The 14,392-nt window shown below is 43.2% G+C and overlaps 1 protein-coding gene across 1 annotated transcript; it reads right to left on the reverse strand.

Annotated features, from left to right (window-relative positions):
• Positions 1-3,258: 3,258 nt before the first annotated feature.
• On the reverse strand, positions 3,259-4,327 carry LOC121774389. The gene is made up of 3 exons (XM_042171275.1): positions 4,274-4,327; positions 3,657-4,004; positions 3,259-3,549 (listed from the first exon to the last, which is right to left on the reverse strand). The coding sequence occupies exons 1-3, from the start codon at positions 4,325-4,327 to the stop codon at positions 3,259-3,261; spliced, it is 693 nt and encodes a 230-aa protein (XP_042027209.1).
• Between the last annotated feature and the right edge of the window lie 10,065 nt (positions 4,328-14,392).

Here is a 14,392-nt window from a genome sequence, read left to right on the forward strand (position 1 = left end):
GCGAAGGACTGCGCTTAGCTCTGCTTCAAGGACCGACTCACGCGAAGGGGTGTGCGAAGGCTTTCAGTAGCGCGCCATGGTGATTACAGATGATCCCCCACCTCCTCTCGCATTTCCAGTAGCATCAACGCAGGTTACCCTTAGCATTGAGCTTAACCCAAGGGGGGTTCTGGGGGGTTCCACTTGATCGGGATAACCATTGAAGTGGAACGTTCTTCTCTTCCGCCCGATGCGGCATATCAAATGTCGTGCTCATGCCCTTCCATGTTTTGGCTCCAATCTTCCCCACGGTCATGAGGTTTCGGATGAGCAATTTAAACCTGCCCGACACATTAATAGGTTTTAATCGAATTACCATCATGTCTGGCTCTTGTTCGCTCTGTCCAAATGAACCAGTGGATAAGGTACGAGGTTACTTGCTGAGGTGTGACGGTTCTGTGTTGATTGGAAGATTCTCTTGGACCATGCCTCGAGCCGATCTTGAATAGTGTCTTAATATGGAGGTGGTTTCGATTGCCGGCAACCAAACATCAAACTCTTCCCAGACTTTTGAAGCCCCTAATCCTGAACAAACAAGTGTTGCAAGATTCAATCCCTGGTCGGACCTGACAGCAATGGCACTGGAGGCGAGTTCGATATGTTCTCCATTGCAACTTTGTTGTCAAGCTGAGGCTAGGGTGAAGTTCCCCGTCCGCGACAGATTCCACCCGGGATGTCCTGCTCCCCAATCAGAATTGGGGTCCGCAACGATTTCATCACAATCTGTTGTGGGGAGAGGACCGGCACTGGTAGTGGAGGAGTTGTAGTTTTGGGCAGTGCACCAACTGTTTCATCCCAGAAGTCTGAGACCCGAGCCGTAGGGTAGCCTCTATCATCAAGGCTAACGTCCCTCAGGGGGCATTTCCCAACCAAATATCATCCCAGAAGTAGATTGTCACCACTTCCAATAACCCACCGATGTGCGGCTGGACCTGGGCTCATATCCGAGCGAGCCTACGCCATGTAGGGCTGCACCTACTCGAGACTGACTGGGTGAAAGGGGAGGATGTTCAGAAGTATTTGTTCTGCAGGTACACAGCCCCAGTAGTTGTGCTCCCGGAACCTTTAACCACAATTTGAGATTAAAGGCCCTGAGGACTTCTTTGAACCTTCTAATCGCGAGTCCTCATTCCATCGTGGGACGGCAGATCTGTTCCCAGCTAATCTAGTGGGTTTTGTTCTCCTGTCATTGTTGGAACCCCAAAGAAACGTGCGGGAGTTGGTCTAGTGTTTGAGCGCTCCTTTCGTCGGTTCAATGGCTTGAAAGATGTGTTAGAGGAATTGCTTCTAACGTACTTTTGATGAGGGTGAGCCTACCTCCAAAGGAGAGGTGACCATGTGCCATCCGTTGATTCTTCTCGCAATCTTGTCTCTTGAGGAAAAGGAACATGTCTGTAAGTTTAGCTCCCCCGGAAGATGGGTACCCGAGATAGAGAAACGGGAAAGAGCCATTGTATACCCTCCGAAGCGTTGGATGTTGGAGGGCCCAATCTTCATCAATCTCCGCAATAAAGAAGTTGCTTTTTGCTGCGTTGATCAGTTGGCCGGAAACTGCTTCATACTCTGCGAGACAGCTCCTCAGATGGCTCATGGGTTTCCTCCTCTCCTTGTGCGAAGAAAAGGATGTCATCCGCATATGCGAGATGGCTGATTTCCCAGGCAGCGCCGCGTGGATTTATACGTCATGTTCCATTTACCCAAAATTAACTTATCCAATGATCTCGAAAGATAATCTGCCGCGATCACAAAGGGAGCCGGGGAGATGGGTCTCCTTGCCTAAGACCACGGGTTGCTTTTAAAAGAATCCAGAGGGAGACCCATTGACGAGGATGGGAAAACCAACACCATCTGATGCAGTGTTCGAATAGGCTGATCCAGAGCTCGGGAATCCCATTCGCCGGAGGATTTGAGGAGGAAAGACCATTGGACCCGATCTAGGGGTGAGCAAAAAAACCGGAAACCGAATATCCGAACCGAACCAAACCCGAAATTTTGAAATTCGGTTCGGTTATTTCGGTTTTTTCGGTTCGGTTCGGTTTTGAAAATACAAAATTTCGGTTTTTCGGTTCGGTTCGGTTCGGTTCGGGCGAAGAAAAAAACCGAAAAACCGAATAACCGAATTATATATATTCTATGAATTTAATATATTATATTATATATAATATATAGTATATTCTTTTAATAAATTCTACTATATTATATATATTATATGTATTATTAGTTTTATATTATATATAAATATTCCATTAGTATATATAAAATAAAATAAATTACACACACATATATATATTAATATTATATTTATTTTTTCGGGTTTTTCGGTTTTTTCGGTTTTGTTCGGATTTTTCGGTTTTTTAAGTTCGGTTTTCTATTTTTCGGTTTCTGTTTTTCGGTTTTTCGGGTTCGGTTCGGTTTGGATTTTAAACTAAATTCGGTTTTTCGGTTTTGGTTCGGTTTTAATAAAAAACCGAACCGAAACCCGAATGCACACCCCTAACCCGATCATATGCCTTGGCCAAGAAACATCTGGTAAGCTCATGGAACATCTCTTGGGCAAGGAGGACGTTGTCATTAAGGAGTCGACCTTTGACAAAGCAGCTCTGGTTTTGAGAGACCACGAGGGGGAGAAGGGGAGTAATTCTAGCTGTGAGGATCTTCGTGATAATCTTATTTGTGACATTGCACAGGCTAATAGGACAGAAGTCCGACCATGTTGCCGGAGCTTCCTTTTGTGGGATGAGCACGATCGATGTGGCCGTGATGCTTCGGGGCAGGTAGGCGCCGAGAAAGAACTGCCTAACAGCAGCTGAAACGTCATGTCCCACAATTGTCCAACAAGATTGGAAGAACGGTGCCGTGTACCCATCTGGACCTGGGGTACTATCCCCGGAAATGTCAAAAGCTGCTCTCTTGATTTCTTCAAGATCGGGGGGAGTGATGAGAGCTTCAAGGTCTGTAGAGGGAGGGAGCTCTTGAATCAGGCTGAGATCCGGTTCACTGAGTTGAATGGGATCAGGGGCGAGAAGACCTTTAAAGAATGCCACTGCTGAGTTTTGGATATCAGCCTCGTCTTCCCAGTCTCTCCCATTAGCATGAATTTTGTGGATGTGCAGCCGGACCCTTTTCTGTTTTACCCAACTCTGGTAGAACCTGGTGTTCCTATCCCCATCCGAGAGCCATCGGAGGGTGGCCTTTGATGCCAAAAATCCTCTTCCATCTTTAAGGTGAGAATGTAGGTTGCAATGTGCTTATTGATGGCTGCCCTGTTTTGCGGTGATGGTCAGCTTCAAAATTGGTTTGTGCCTCAACGATCAGCTCCTCGGTAGCTTTGAGGTTTGCTTGGACGTTGCCAAACACCTCCTTGTTCCACGTTTTGAGGGTCTTCTTGAGTCTCGCAAGTTTCATCTGGAGGTTAAGTAGACCTCCTGCACCCATGTCCTGACTCCAGTCGTCACAGATGACATCCAGAAATTGGGGTGGCGGATCCACATATTTTGGAAGCGAAAGGCTCTGGCTTTATGACGAGTGGGGGCCTGCAAACACCTCATAAGAACCGGCCCATGGTCAGAGGCAACACGTGGAAGGTTAGTCACCCTCGTCGAGTCGAAAACACTTGCCCATGCTTCATTCAGAAAAATTCTGTCAAGTCTTTCAAAGAGGCTATTTTTGGCCCAAGTGTAATTGGCACCGTCAAAATCCGGGTCGAGCTGCCTACAGTCCTCGAGTGTCTCGGCGAAATCAATCATTTCCGTAGAACGGTTGGACTCACTGCCAATCCTGTCGTGCGGATGAAGGATAGTGTTGAAGTCCCCTCCAATTGCCCACGGAGTGTCTTCTGAGAGAGCAGCCAGTTCACAAAGCTTTTCCCACAGGGGATACCTGTCCGCCCTTGGGCACTTAGCATAGACGGCCGAAATATGGAGGGGGCGTGTCACACCGGACAAGGTCAGCTGACCATGCAGCACCTGCTCCGAATCATCCAAACCTCAAACGTGGTTCCTTGTTCCGCAAAAATCCAAATCTTTACATTGCCATTTGACCCTTTGAAGTCCAGCCCCAGGATGCTTGAGTATAGCCCGGGTTTGGTTGGGTGAGGGGTTCCATTACCGCAAGGAAAGCAATACGATGCAATTTGATTAGTCTTTTGATCACGTTTCGGGTAGACGCATTAGCGATCCCTTTAGCGTTCCAAAATAAAAGATTGCGCGACATAATCAACAACAAGGTCCCATACCTGAGGGGAGTGGACTCCACTTCTGGTATTCAATCTGCTAGTTCCTGCTGTCATTGAGGTTACCTCCTACACCGGAACACCCAGCGGCCCTGGTTCAGGGCAGTCACCCGGGATGATTTCCATATCAAACTCCTCATCTTCCTCAAACGTTTCGGTATCGAACGTCCCATCTTCCATGAGTTTGTAGTACTTATTGCTGGTGATAGTTTCTCGGTGAAAGGTCTCCGAGAGATCGTCCACCAAAGGGTTGGAATCTTTCCCCTTTGAGCCAGCATGTGTCGGAGACCAGGAACCGTGTCTGGACGTACTTCAGCTTCTAGATGCTCCTCGATGAACCAGCCCCTATGTTTTCCCCAGCTCTCGGCTGCTACTTGGAGAGTGCCCCGAGTGCCTTGCCCCATTTTTCCTCCGCCCCCGAGTTTGAAATCCGGCCTCCGAATTGCCCAGCTCCATGAGATCCCCCATGATGTCTGGGAGGGGATTCATGTCCACGTCATCAAGGCAGCCTTCGTTTTGCTTTCGAGGAGGCTCGACTCATGGACAATGTGGCGAGACCTTATCAGCAATTTGTTGTTTAGTGGAGCTTGCCATTCCATTATTCCGCATAGGCTCTTGCGGTCTTGCACTTGATGAGGCCATGTTGTAGTTCCTTTTCACTGGACGCTCCCCACGCCCATTGGCATAACAAACCTCGCTCGAGTGGCCAACGTGTTTGTACTCCGTACAGTAGGTGGAAATTTTATCCCATTTAATTTTTTGAACTGTCTCTCTGCCGCCAATATCAAGAATGATTTCATCTGGGGGAGGCTTTGTGATGTCGATTTCGATGCACATTTGGGCGAAGGACAACCTTGATTGGAGGCGGTAGCTCGGTCGATTTGAATTGGATTTCCCAGCAACTTACCAATTGTGAACAGAGCTGCTGTGTCAAAAGGTGGATTGGTAGGGCAATGAGGTTGCACCAAATTGCCGCTATCGGGGATTCACAGAAGACATCGAAATCAGGAGACCATTTGAAAACACGCATCGGGTGTCGCTCAATGAACCACGTCGGAGAGCCCTTTGGACCACCTAGGAACCTTGTGTAATCCGTCAAGCCATCGAACTGGATAAGGACTTGTTTTGCATTGATATACTTCCAAGAGAAGCTTCCATTGAATTTGATGTTGTTCAAAGCCTTTTGAATTTGATGTGTCGCCGGGATGGAATGAGAGAATTTTCCCACTATGGCGTGGCCCATATTTGCAGCTAGCTTCTGTATCTCCGCACCAGAGAAATAGATGGATGGTACCCCATTACTTAGAGTTGCGAAGCCAATCCTCTGGATATTATCAGGCTGGAAGACGTGCGGCTCATTTGGATTTGGTGTGTCACGGATGATTTCTGCCATGGATTTTTGTTTTGGGGTCACCGCCGGCGCCTCCGTGCCCGAGGGGTTGGAGGATTGCTGCTTAGTGAAGTTCTTGTTGGCTCCATCGGAGGTTTCGGCGTGGCCCTCAGATGCGATAACCTTAGGTGTGCTCGACTCCCCTGGAATGGGACGAGCTTCCCCTGTTTTACCAGCTTCCGTCCAAGTTGCTGCTTTTGTGGTGTTCGAAGCTCCCTTCTCAAAAGCATAGCACAACTTTTTGGTGTGGCCCCGTTCAAGCGGTGGAACTCATCCAGCGGCGCGTAGCACATTCCCTCGGGGGAGGGTGGTACAGCCTCCAATCCTGGTCTCAGCCCTCCCTCAAATTGACTGGGCCCCCTCCATGCTAAGATTTCCGAGTTCGTCGTCCTCACGTTGTTGTGCTTCAGGGGTTGGGCTGTGAGGCAGTCAAGGGTTTCAGCTGCATTGGGGGATGCAAGGTGGATGATGGAGTCACTTTTGGCTGGTTCTCGGCTGTGTCTGGGTGGGATCACGTGATACATCCTTTTGAAATAAGACCATTTGTCTTTCGGAGGGGGGGTTTGTGGTATTAGCCATTTCGGGAAGGTTGACTCTCCCTGCAGCAGCGCGGCTATCCTTGACATCACAACACGGGCAGGAACGGAGAACAAAATGTATGTATGACTGCAGTAAGATGTCGATCTAGGATCACGGAAACAGGAAATATACATCGCTGCCTCTACTCACATAATATATAGCGCAAGATCCTATCTAATTCGGAAACATAATCATAATCCCCAATTAGGAAAATAATCCTATCACAATTAGGAAACAAATTCAAGGCATACTAACATTCTCATGGCAATAATGTTTCCATAGAACTTCATTGTTACAAAAGATTTATCCCTCAATTCTTTATCTTCCGATCCACGATTGCCTTGGTTTCTCTTCATAGCTCAAATCTGGTGCTAACACCATTTCTTCTGGTGGTGAACTATGTGTTTGGGGCGAAACACATATTTCCTCAATGTGAGACATGAAAAACATTGACACATGAAAACATTACTACACAGGATCGACTTCTTCTAGTATTTCATAGGTCTGATAATAAAAACACGGTCTTAGCTTGCCTTGACGCCGAATCTCGTAATCCCTTTAGACGGGGATACTTCAGAAAAAACCTTGTCTCCCGCCATGAACTGCAGATCAGTTCGCAGCGAAATCTGCGTAAGACTTTTGCCTGTCTTGAGCTTCCTTGATCTTTCTCGGATCTGTCGGACAATTTCTATCATCTCTTCTATAGGTTCTAGTCCAAGAATCTTTCTCTCACCGACTTCATCCCAGTACAGTGGTGACCTACATTTCTTCCATACAGTGCCTCCTATGGGGCCATATTTATAGTTGCTTGATAGTTGTTGTTGTGAGCAAACTCTATAAGTGGTAGTACTGGCTCCAGCTCCCTCCACGGTCGAGTACTATGCATCTCAACATATCCTCCAATGTCTGGATCGTCCTTTCAGACTGCCCGTCCGTCTGTGGATGGAATGCGGTACTGAAATTTAACCGGGTGCCTAGCTCTCGCTGCAGGCTTATCCAAAATCTGGAAGTAAACTTTGAATCATGATCTGAAGTGATCGTTACCGGTACCCCCATGTAAACGTTATGATCTCCTGCACATAGATCTGGACTAACTTTGTCCGATCCATACATGATACGGATTGGTATAAGGTGAGCAGTTTTGGTGAGGCGATCTATAATCACCCCAGGATGGCAGTATTCCTCGTAGGGACTTTGGCAGTCCCGTCACAAAATCCATCGTGATATGTTCCCATTTCCATTTTGAATTTCCAGGGGCTGCAGCTTCCCATAGGATCGTTGATGTAGAGTCTTCACTTGCCGACATGTCAGGCATCTTTCTACGATCGACGCTATGCTCCTCTTCATGCCATTCCACCAAAATTGTTTTCTTCATATCTTGGTACATTTTTGTGCTCCTGGGTGAGCAGTGTATAGTGTTTCTTGTGTTTTCACTCATTATCTCATTTCTAAGTGTCTCATCATTGGGCAAATGAAATCTTCTTTCAAAGGTGAGGGCGTTATCTGCCTCTTCGCGGTAACTTTCTTCTTTCCCCGTCCTCACTCTCAGACGGATTTTCTCTAATGCTTCATCACATCTTTGAGCCTCAACGATTCTGGCCCTTAGGTCCGGTTCAATATCCAAGGTGGCGATCCTACTTTCTACCGTTTCCGGTGCCCTTACTACTTCCAATCGCATCTTACGAAACTCTCGTATCAGATCTTCATCATGTGTGAGAAAAGTGGCCAAATGGGGTGTAGCCTTCCTGTTCAAGGCGTCTGCCACTACGTTTGCCTTTCCTGGATGGTAATTTATACCACAGTCATACTCTTTTACTAATTCGAGCCATCTGCGTTGTCGCATGTTCAGATCCTTTGCTCAAAGAAGTACTTGAGGCTTTTGTGATCCGTGAAGATTTCGCATCGAACTCCGTAGAGATGATGTCTCCAAATCTTCAACACATGTACCACTGCCGCCAATTTCAGGTCGTGTGTTGGGTAGTTAACTCGTACGGCCTTAACTGGCGTGATGCGTGTGAAATCACCTTGCTATTCTGCATCAACATGCATCCGAGTCCTATCTTTGATGCATCTGTATACACCACATAACCTGTTCCCGGTTTCTGGCACGGCTAGGGCTGGTGCGGTGGTCAACTTTTCTTTTAACAGCTGGAAACTTGCTTCACATTCCGGTGTCCAATTGACTTTAACTCATTTCTTGAGTTGTTGAGTCAATGGTCTTGCTATTTTAGAAAATCCCTCAATAAATCTTCGGTAGTATCCGGCCAATCCTGAGGAACTCCGAATTTCATTGGGTGTCGTTGGTGACTGCCAATGTTGTACTGCTTCTACTTTGGAAGGGTCTACTCGGATCCCTTCTGCCGTCACTATGTGTCCAAGGATATTTACTTTGCTAAGCCAGAACTCACACTTGCTAAACTTGGCATAGAGCTTTTTCGGCTCTTAACGTCTCCAAAGTGTTCCTCAATTGTTCCTCGTGTTCTTTCTCATTCTTCGAGTAGATGAGCACATCGTCTATAAAGACTTGGACGAACTTGTCCAGGTATGGGTGGAACACGCGGTTCATTAGATTCATGAACACAACTGGGGCATTGGTAAGCCCAAAATGCATTACAGTGAACTCGTAATGGCCATATCTGGTGCGGAATGCAGTTTTGGGTATATCGTCCTGTCGGACCTTCAGTTGGTGATAAATTGATCTCAAGTCCGTTTTTTGAGATCACACCGGCTCCTCGAAGTTAGACAATTAGATCATTAGTCCTTGGTAGAGAGTACTTGTTCTTGAGTGTCAACTTTGATCAACTCTCGGTAGTCAATACACATTCTCAATGTTCGATCTTTCTTCTTATAAGAAGAGTACTGGTGCGCTCAATGGTGATACACTGGGTCGGATGAAACCCAGGTCTACTAGTTCTTGTAACTGGATCTTAAGTTCTCCTAACTCATTAAGCACCATTCTATATAGTGATTGAGATAATGTGGTTGATCTAAGCCATCCATTGATTAATTTATTTTGTCTGACTAGTGAAGCCATTCCTCATCTTAGATTTCATCGTCAAATACTGAGTTCTCTAATGCTTGCATCGATCGTAATTGTAGCCATTGAGGTAGCGGGTTGACCTCGTAACCTCTCGCTTAGCTGGGGTAGTCTACTTTTCACAGTCTTTAGGATACTTTTGTTCTTGTCGAGATCTATTTTGTCATGATTTAGTACGGACTTCATTTTACTTATGTTTATTTTTTAATATTGAAATAGTATAGGGGTGTTGGCTTCTTTCTCTAAACATTGCTGGTTTCGTGCCCTTTTTGGTTCGACTGGACTATTCGTGGTAAGATAATCTAGCATGACTTTCCAAAAGATCTAGACCTCATGTCTAGGATTAACACAAAACTCTATCGCCAGTTCCTTTCTGGGCCGCTTAATTGGGGGTGTGCAACGTATCATAAAATACTTCTTCGCATTGTGTTGCTAATGTTTTCCCTTGCTCCATGTTGTAGGACTCCATATCCGTTTCTTCGCGATAACTCTTTAAAGAAAATTTTTTTTGACTTTTCTCTTTTGTAGCAGGGTTGGTGAGGGCAGTGGTGCTATCACACGTTCTTTTTCTCAAATGTCTCTACAACTTGTGGCTCTTCTTGACCACCTCTCGGGCGAATCTCTCTGGTTGATGGAATTTGTTTAGTCAAACGTAAACTACGAATGTACTCGGATTTTCTACATGATTTTCATTACATTACCATGATTGAGGCTTCGTTCTTGTAGTTTACTTATCTTACTCGGAATAAGCATTTCGATCGATCAAACATTTATATATATATATATGGTCTTATACATCATCAAAAGTTGTTTGATCCATGTATATTCCTTCAACTTTTCTCTTCTTCTTAAGGTTAGTTACCTATCTACGTAGCATAATATTCGATCTTTTACCAACTCGTTACAAGTGGTACATAGATATGAAACGTTTCGTATTGTCAGTTATGTTGACGCTTCTAGTTGGTGTATCATTTTTTGTCTGTGTGTCAAAAGAGACTTATTTATCATATGTATCTGAAAGGAATTAAGGCGATGCCTTTCCCGATAGCCTTGTGTCAAGAACTCGATGATTAATATAATAGTCTTAACTTGGATAGGAATTATCATACAAAAGAAGTATGACTGAAAAGTATGACTGAAATTCGAAAGGCTCCAGAATACCCAATGGGACAAGAATGACATCTCTTGTTCAACTCATATGAATTTTCGTCGACAATTGACTTTGAAGGCAAGTACTGAGTTCAATTGAGTTTATCATGTTCATTCAAAGAACTACGTAGCTCAACTGGTTTCCAGATAAACTCATAGAAGCTGAGGCTCACCCCTGGTGGGAGCTAGAAAGAATCATGAGATGGGTCATGAAAACTGGATGGAAATGAATTAACTGTAAATTCCCATAGTAGGCTGCCACATAAGACAGTACAGTTGTCCAATTAAATTGAAAGGATCTGAGCATTAAGGGTAGTGGTTCAAACATGTCACCGCCTAAGATGATCAGCCGCGAAAATGTAGAAACATAGGCGATTGCAATGAAGGAATATTGATCATGTTTCAAAGACATCTTGATATGGAATAACAAAATCACATCAATGATTTCATAGGTTCATTAAGACACTACACTGAAATGAACTATTTGGAAAAATCTGCTAGATCAAACCCGTTAGGAATAATACATGTACTAGAACTGAGATAGAATAATTTAACCTATGTAAGAAAGATATTGCTACAACACGGTTATAAAATAGAGAGGTGAACAAAAGTTCCAACATAATATGAAATTCTCTGAGGAAAATGTTTTAATGGCGTGATTATTTTGGAGGTCATATATGTAAGCATCATAAGAATGAAATTTCATTGTATGAGTCCAAGAAATCAGGATATAGATCTTATATATTGTGGTTCAAAGAAGACAACAACAACTAACGACGCTTGAAACATAGGAGTATTCTAATTTTGGGAATTGAAACTGAGTCACCACTTTCGTGGGAAAAAAATGAAAGTGGCGTATTACTTGCAAAAACGTGAGTCAATCAAAAGTCTTAATAGACGACAGGGCACCATTGTTGAGAAGGTTCAGTAATTGTACGAGGGATGGGATTATCTTGAAGGTCATAGACGCAAGCAACTTTAGAATTAAAGGTTTATGCTTGGAGCTTACAAAGTCAAATCATTACTCTTTATGAACAATGAGTCAAAGGACTGTAGTCAATAAACTGGAAGTGAGTCATAACTTGCATAGAAAAAGGAATACAGACGTGTTGCTTGCAAAGATGCGAGTCAATCTAAAGTCCGAAATAGATGATGGGTACTTTCGTTTAGGAGGATTCTTAGAAAGAAATTTGTGGGAATCCAAGTAAGTACTGTTGATCATAATCATCGCTTCGAGTCATGTGACACTTCCTTGTTTGTTCTTGTGGAGCTCGGACATGATAAATGCGTTCTAGAAAACATACATTCCAAGATGGGATTCCTCGTGCTGTTAAAACTAATAACTGCAGTTGAAGGTCATACTTTCATATTGTTCTCGATAACTTAGAACGTTAATTCTTGTAAAGCATTGCATTCTCCATTGTGCTTCACAGCATGCTATAAGGATTTTTTTTCTGGGTCGCGTAGCCACTTTTGACATGTTACGCAAGATTGAATCACTTAATTAGATCGTGGGTACGATCTCTTTTCGTGTAGGGATACATCTCCCTAATAGGATTGAGGGTACACTCATTCGGTTATGACTTAGTTATCATCAAGACATTGGGAACTTCATCATTTAAACGCTCAAGAGACGCCCATGTGTCGTAGGTAGTTCTTGACTCTCGTGTGATCGTTATCATCTAAGAATAGATGAGTCCATTCATAAGGCTCAATCTTGTGCATTTGATATTGTTCCAAAAACATCATAAATCGTGGTTTCGTCAAGACATAGGGTAGAGGAAAAGATGTGGGGTCCGCTTTCAGACTCATTCATCTACATTCTCCATTTTTTTAAAAACAGAATTAGGGTTTGCCCTAACTTGCATATACTTGTTCCTTTGATCGCTTAGAAAAGCGGTAAGGAAGTCATCAAATTACAATACTGTTCAAGAGCGTCAAGCCTAACATATTTCTTAGGCATTCTATGTTCGCATGCATTAGTCATTCCATAACTTTCTAGAAGAAACTACCTTAATCCATCATCATACTCCACATAATCGAATATGCACAATTCATAATACTTTAGCATTTGTCTCAAATACCTCCTTATGCTTAACATACTAAACTTGACATTTCACAAGTCGTTGGGAGAAATGAAGTTGACATTCTTTTTCCTTGAAAACCTTGAATTTTTCAAAATATTCTCATAACAAGATCATTTTTCCATCAATCAAGTCCTTTCATAAATAACTGATCATTTTCTCGTAAATACTTCTTCTTACCTCATAATTGCGGTTGAACGTGACGAGTCGAGGTGTTGAGCTCCTTTAAGTTTAATATTTTAGTCATATTCTAGTCTAGTACTTTTATTCTAGACCAAGGCTTGAAAGAAGGTTCTTGGGTCCAGAGCGAAAGAACATTGCTCTGATACCACTCTGTCAAGACCACAACTCCCTAGTGATAGCGAGCGCAGCTATAACGTGACTAAAATAGTCTCAAATAGAAAGGATCAACATAAGGGATAAGTCAAACTTAAAACATTAATTCTGAAGGCGAAAATGGTACATAGTCCAAATAAAATCAGAGTATAATGACTGGGTTCATAATTCCTAGTACATAATCATGTTGCAGCGAAAGAGTCCAAGACAAAATAATACGTATGAAGACATACTACTTTGGGCTACCTAACTACTTATTAATGGTCATTTCCCAACACCTTCGCTTCCTCGTACACATTCAACCTGCACGTTAGAAAAGAAACATACAGGGCTGAGTACTTGATATACTCAGTGAGCATAGTGCCAAAAAAAAAGTTCCATTTAATTTGTCAGCCACAGTTGAGTGAACACTGAGTTTTTATTTAAAAAGGCCCGAGTCACTAAATTCTTTTCATTTCATAAAATTGATTGCGCAATCACATGAACATAAATACCATATCTGAACGTAGGTGAACCGGGAATGTGACCACATTCCACGACGGTCACTGGACCGGCCAACTTGAAAGCTAGCACACAGTCCCCATATGTGTACACTAGTCCGAGTAGGGTTTGCGGTCCTACTGGGACCCGAATTCAATTTAACATGATTGACATAGCCAAGCAGATAGGTAATCGTAATAGCAAAACATGACATGACAAACATGTTTAGAAAAGATTCACATTTTCATACTAAAATCACGTTTTGAAAAGAATGCCCACCTGATATGCTTATTCCTTAATTTAATTACTCGTGTTGGCCTCGCTCTGCCCTCGGGCAAAATACCCTTAAAACATAAATAGCGTAGTACGTTAATTAGTACTTGAACTATTTCTCCTTAGAAAGAATGCATGCACCTTATGACATAGCACCTAAATCTTTATTCTTGTCTCATAGGATCTCTAGTCCTTTCTCGTGCTTCACTAAGTGATAGGATTTATTTATTCACTTCAACTAAATCCAGAAATATTCTATTATCTCAAACAAATAATCACATGGGAACGTATTAAATAAAATATGGATTCTTGGAAAATCCCTTTTTAAATCTCTTCTTTGAATTTTCTTAAGGCTGTCCATGGCGTCCCGGGGCGACGCCGGTCGGCTTTCGCATCTCCAACTTTAATATTTTCTTTCCTCGGAACTTAATAAATTATTCGGAAAAATTAATTAATTGAGCTCCAACTCAATATTTTCCATCTTCGGGAAATCAATAATTTATTCGAGAATTAATTAATCAACTTTCGAGTTCCAAGCTCGTCTCCATAATTAATTCTAGTCCAAGTAATCTACTCGGCTCAACCAAATTAATTTAGTAGACCCAAGCTTAGTCCATTAATTAAATTTCGATCCAATCATAAAATAAATCTCGGTCCAACAGGAAATTCTCGGCCCAAACTATTAATTCGTAGGCCATCTTAATTAATTCATCTCAAGCCCAACTAATTAAATTGTCCAACTTTAACTCCTTAGAAACCCCTCGGTCCATAATTAGAACCTAGTCTTTTTGATT

Source organism: Salvia splendens, chromosome 17 (genome assembly GCF_004379255.2).
Source record: "Salvia splendens isolate huo1 chromosome 17, SspV2, whole genome shotgun sequence".
In the NCBI taxonomy this organism is placed as follows: Eukaryota; Viridiplantae; Streptophyta; class Magnoliopsida; order Lamiales; family Lamiaceae; genus Salvia; species Salvia splendens.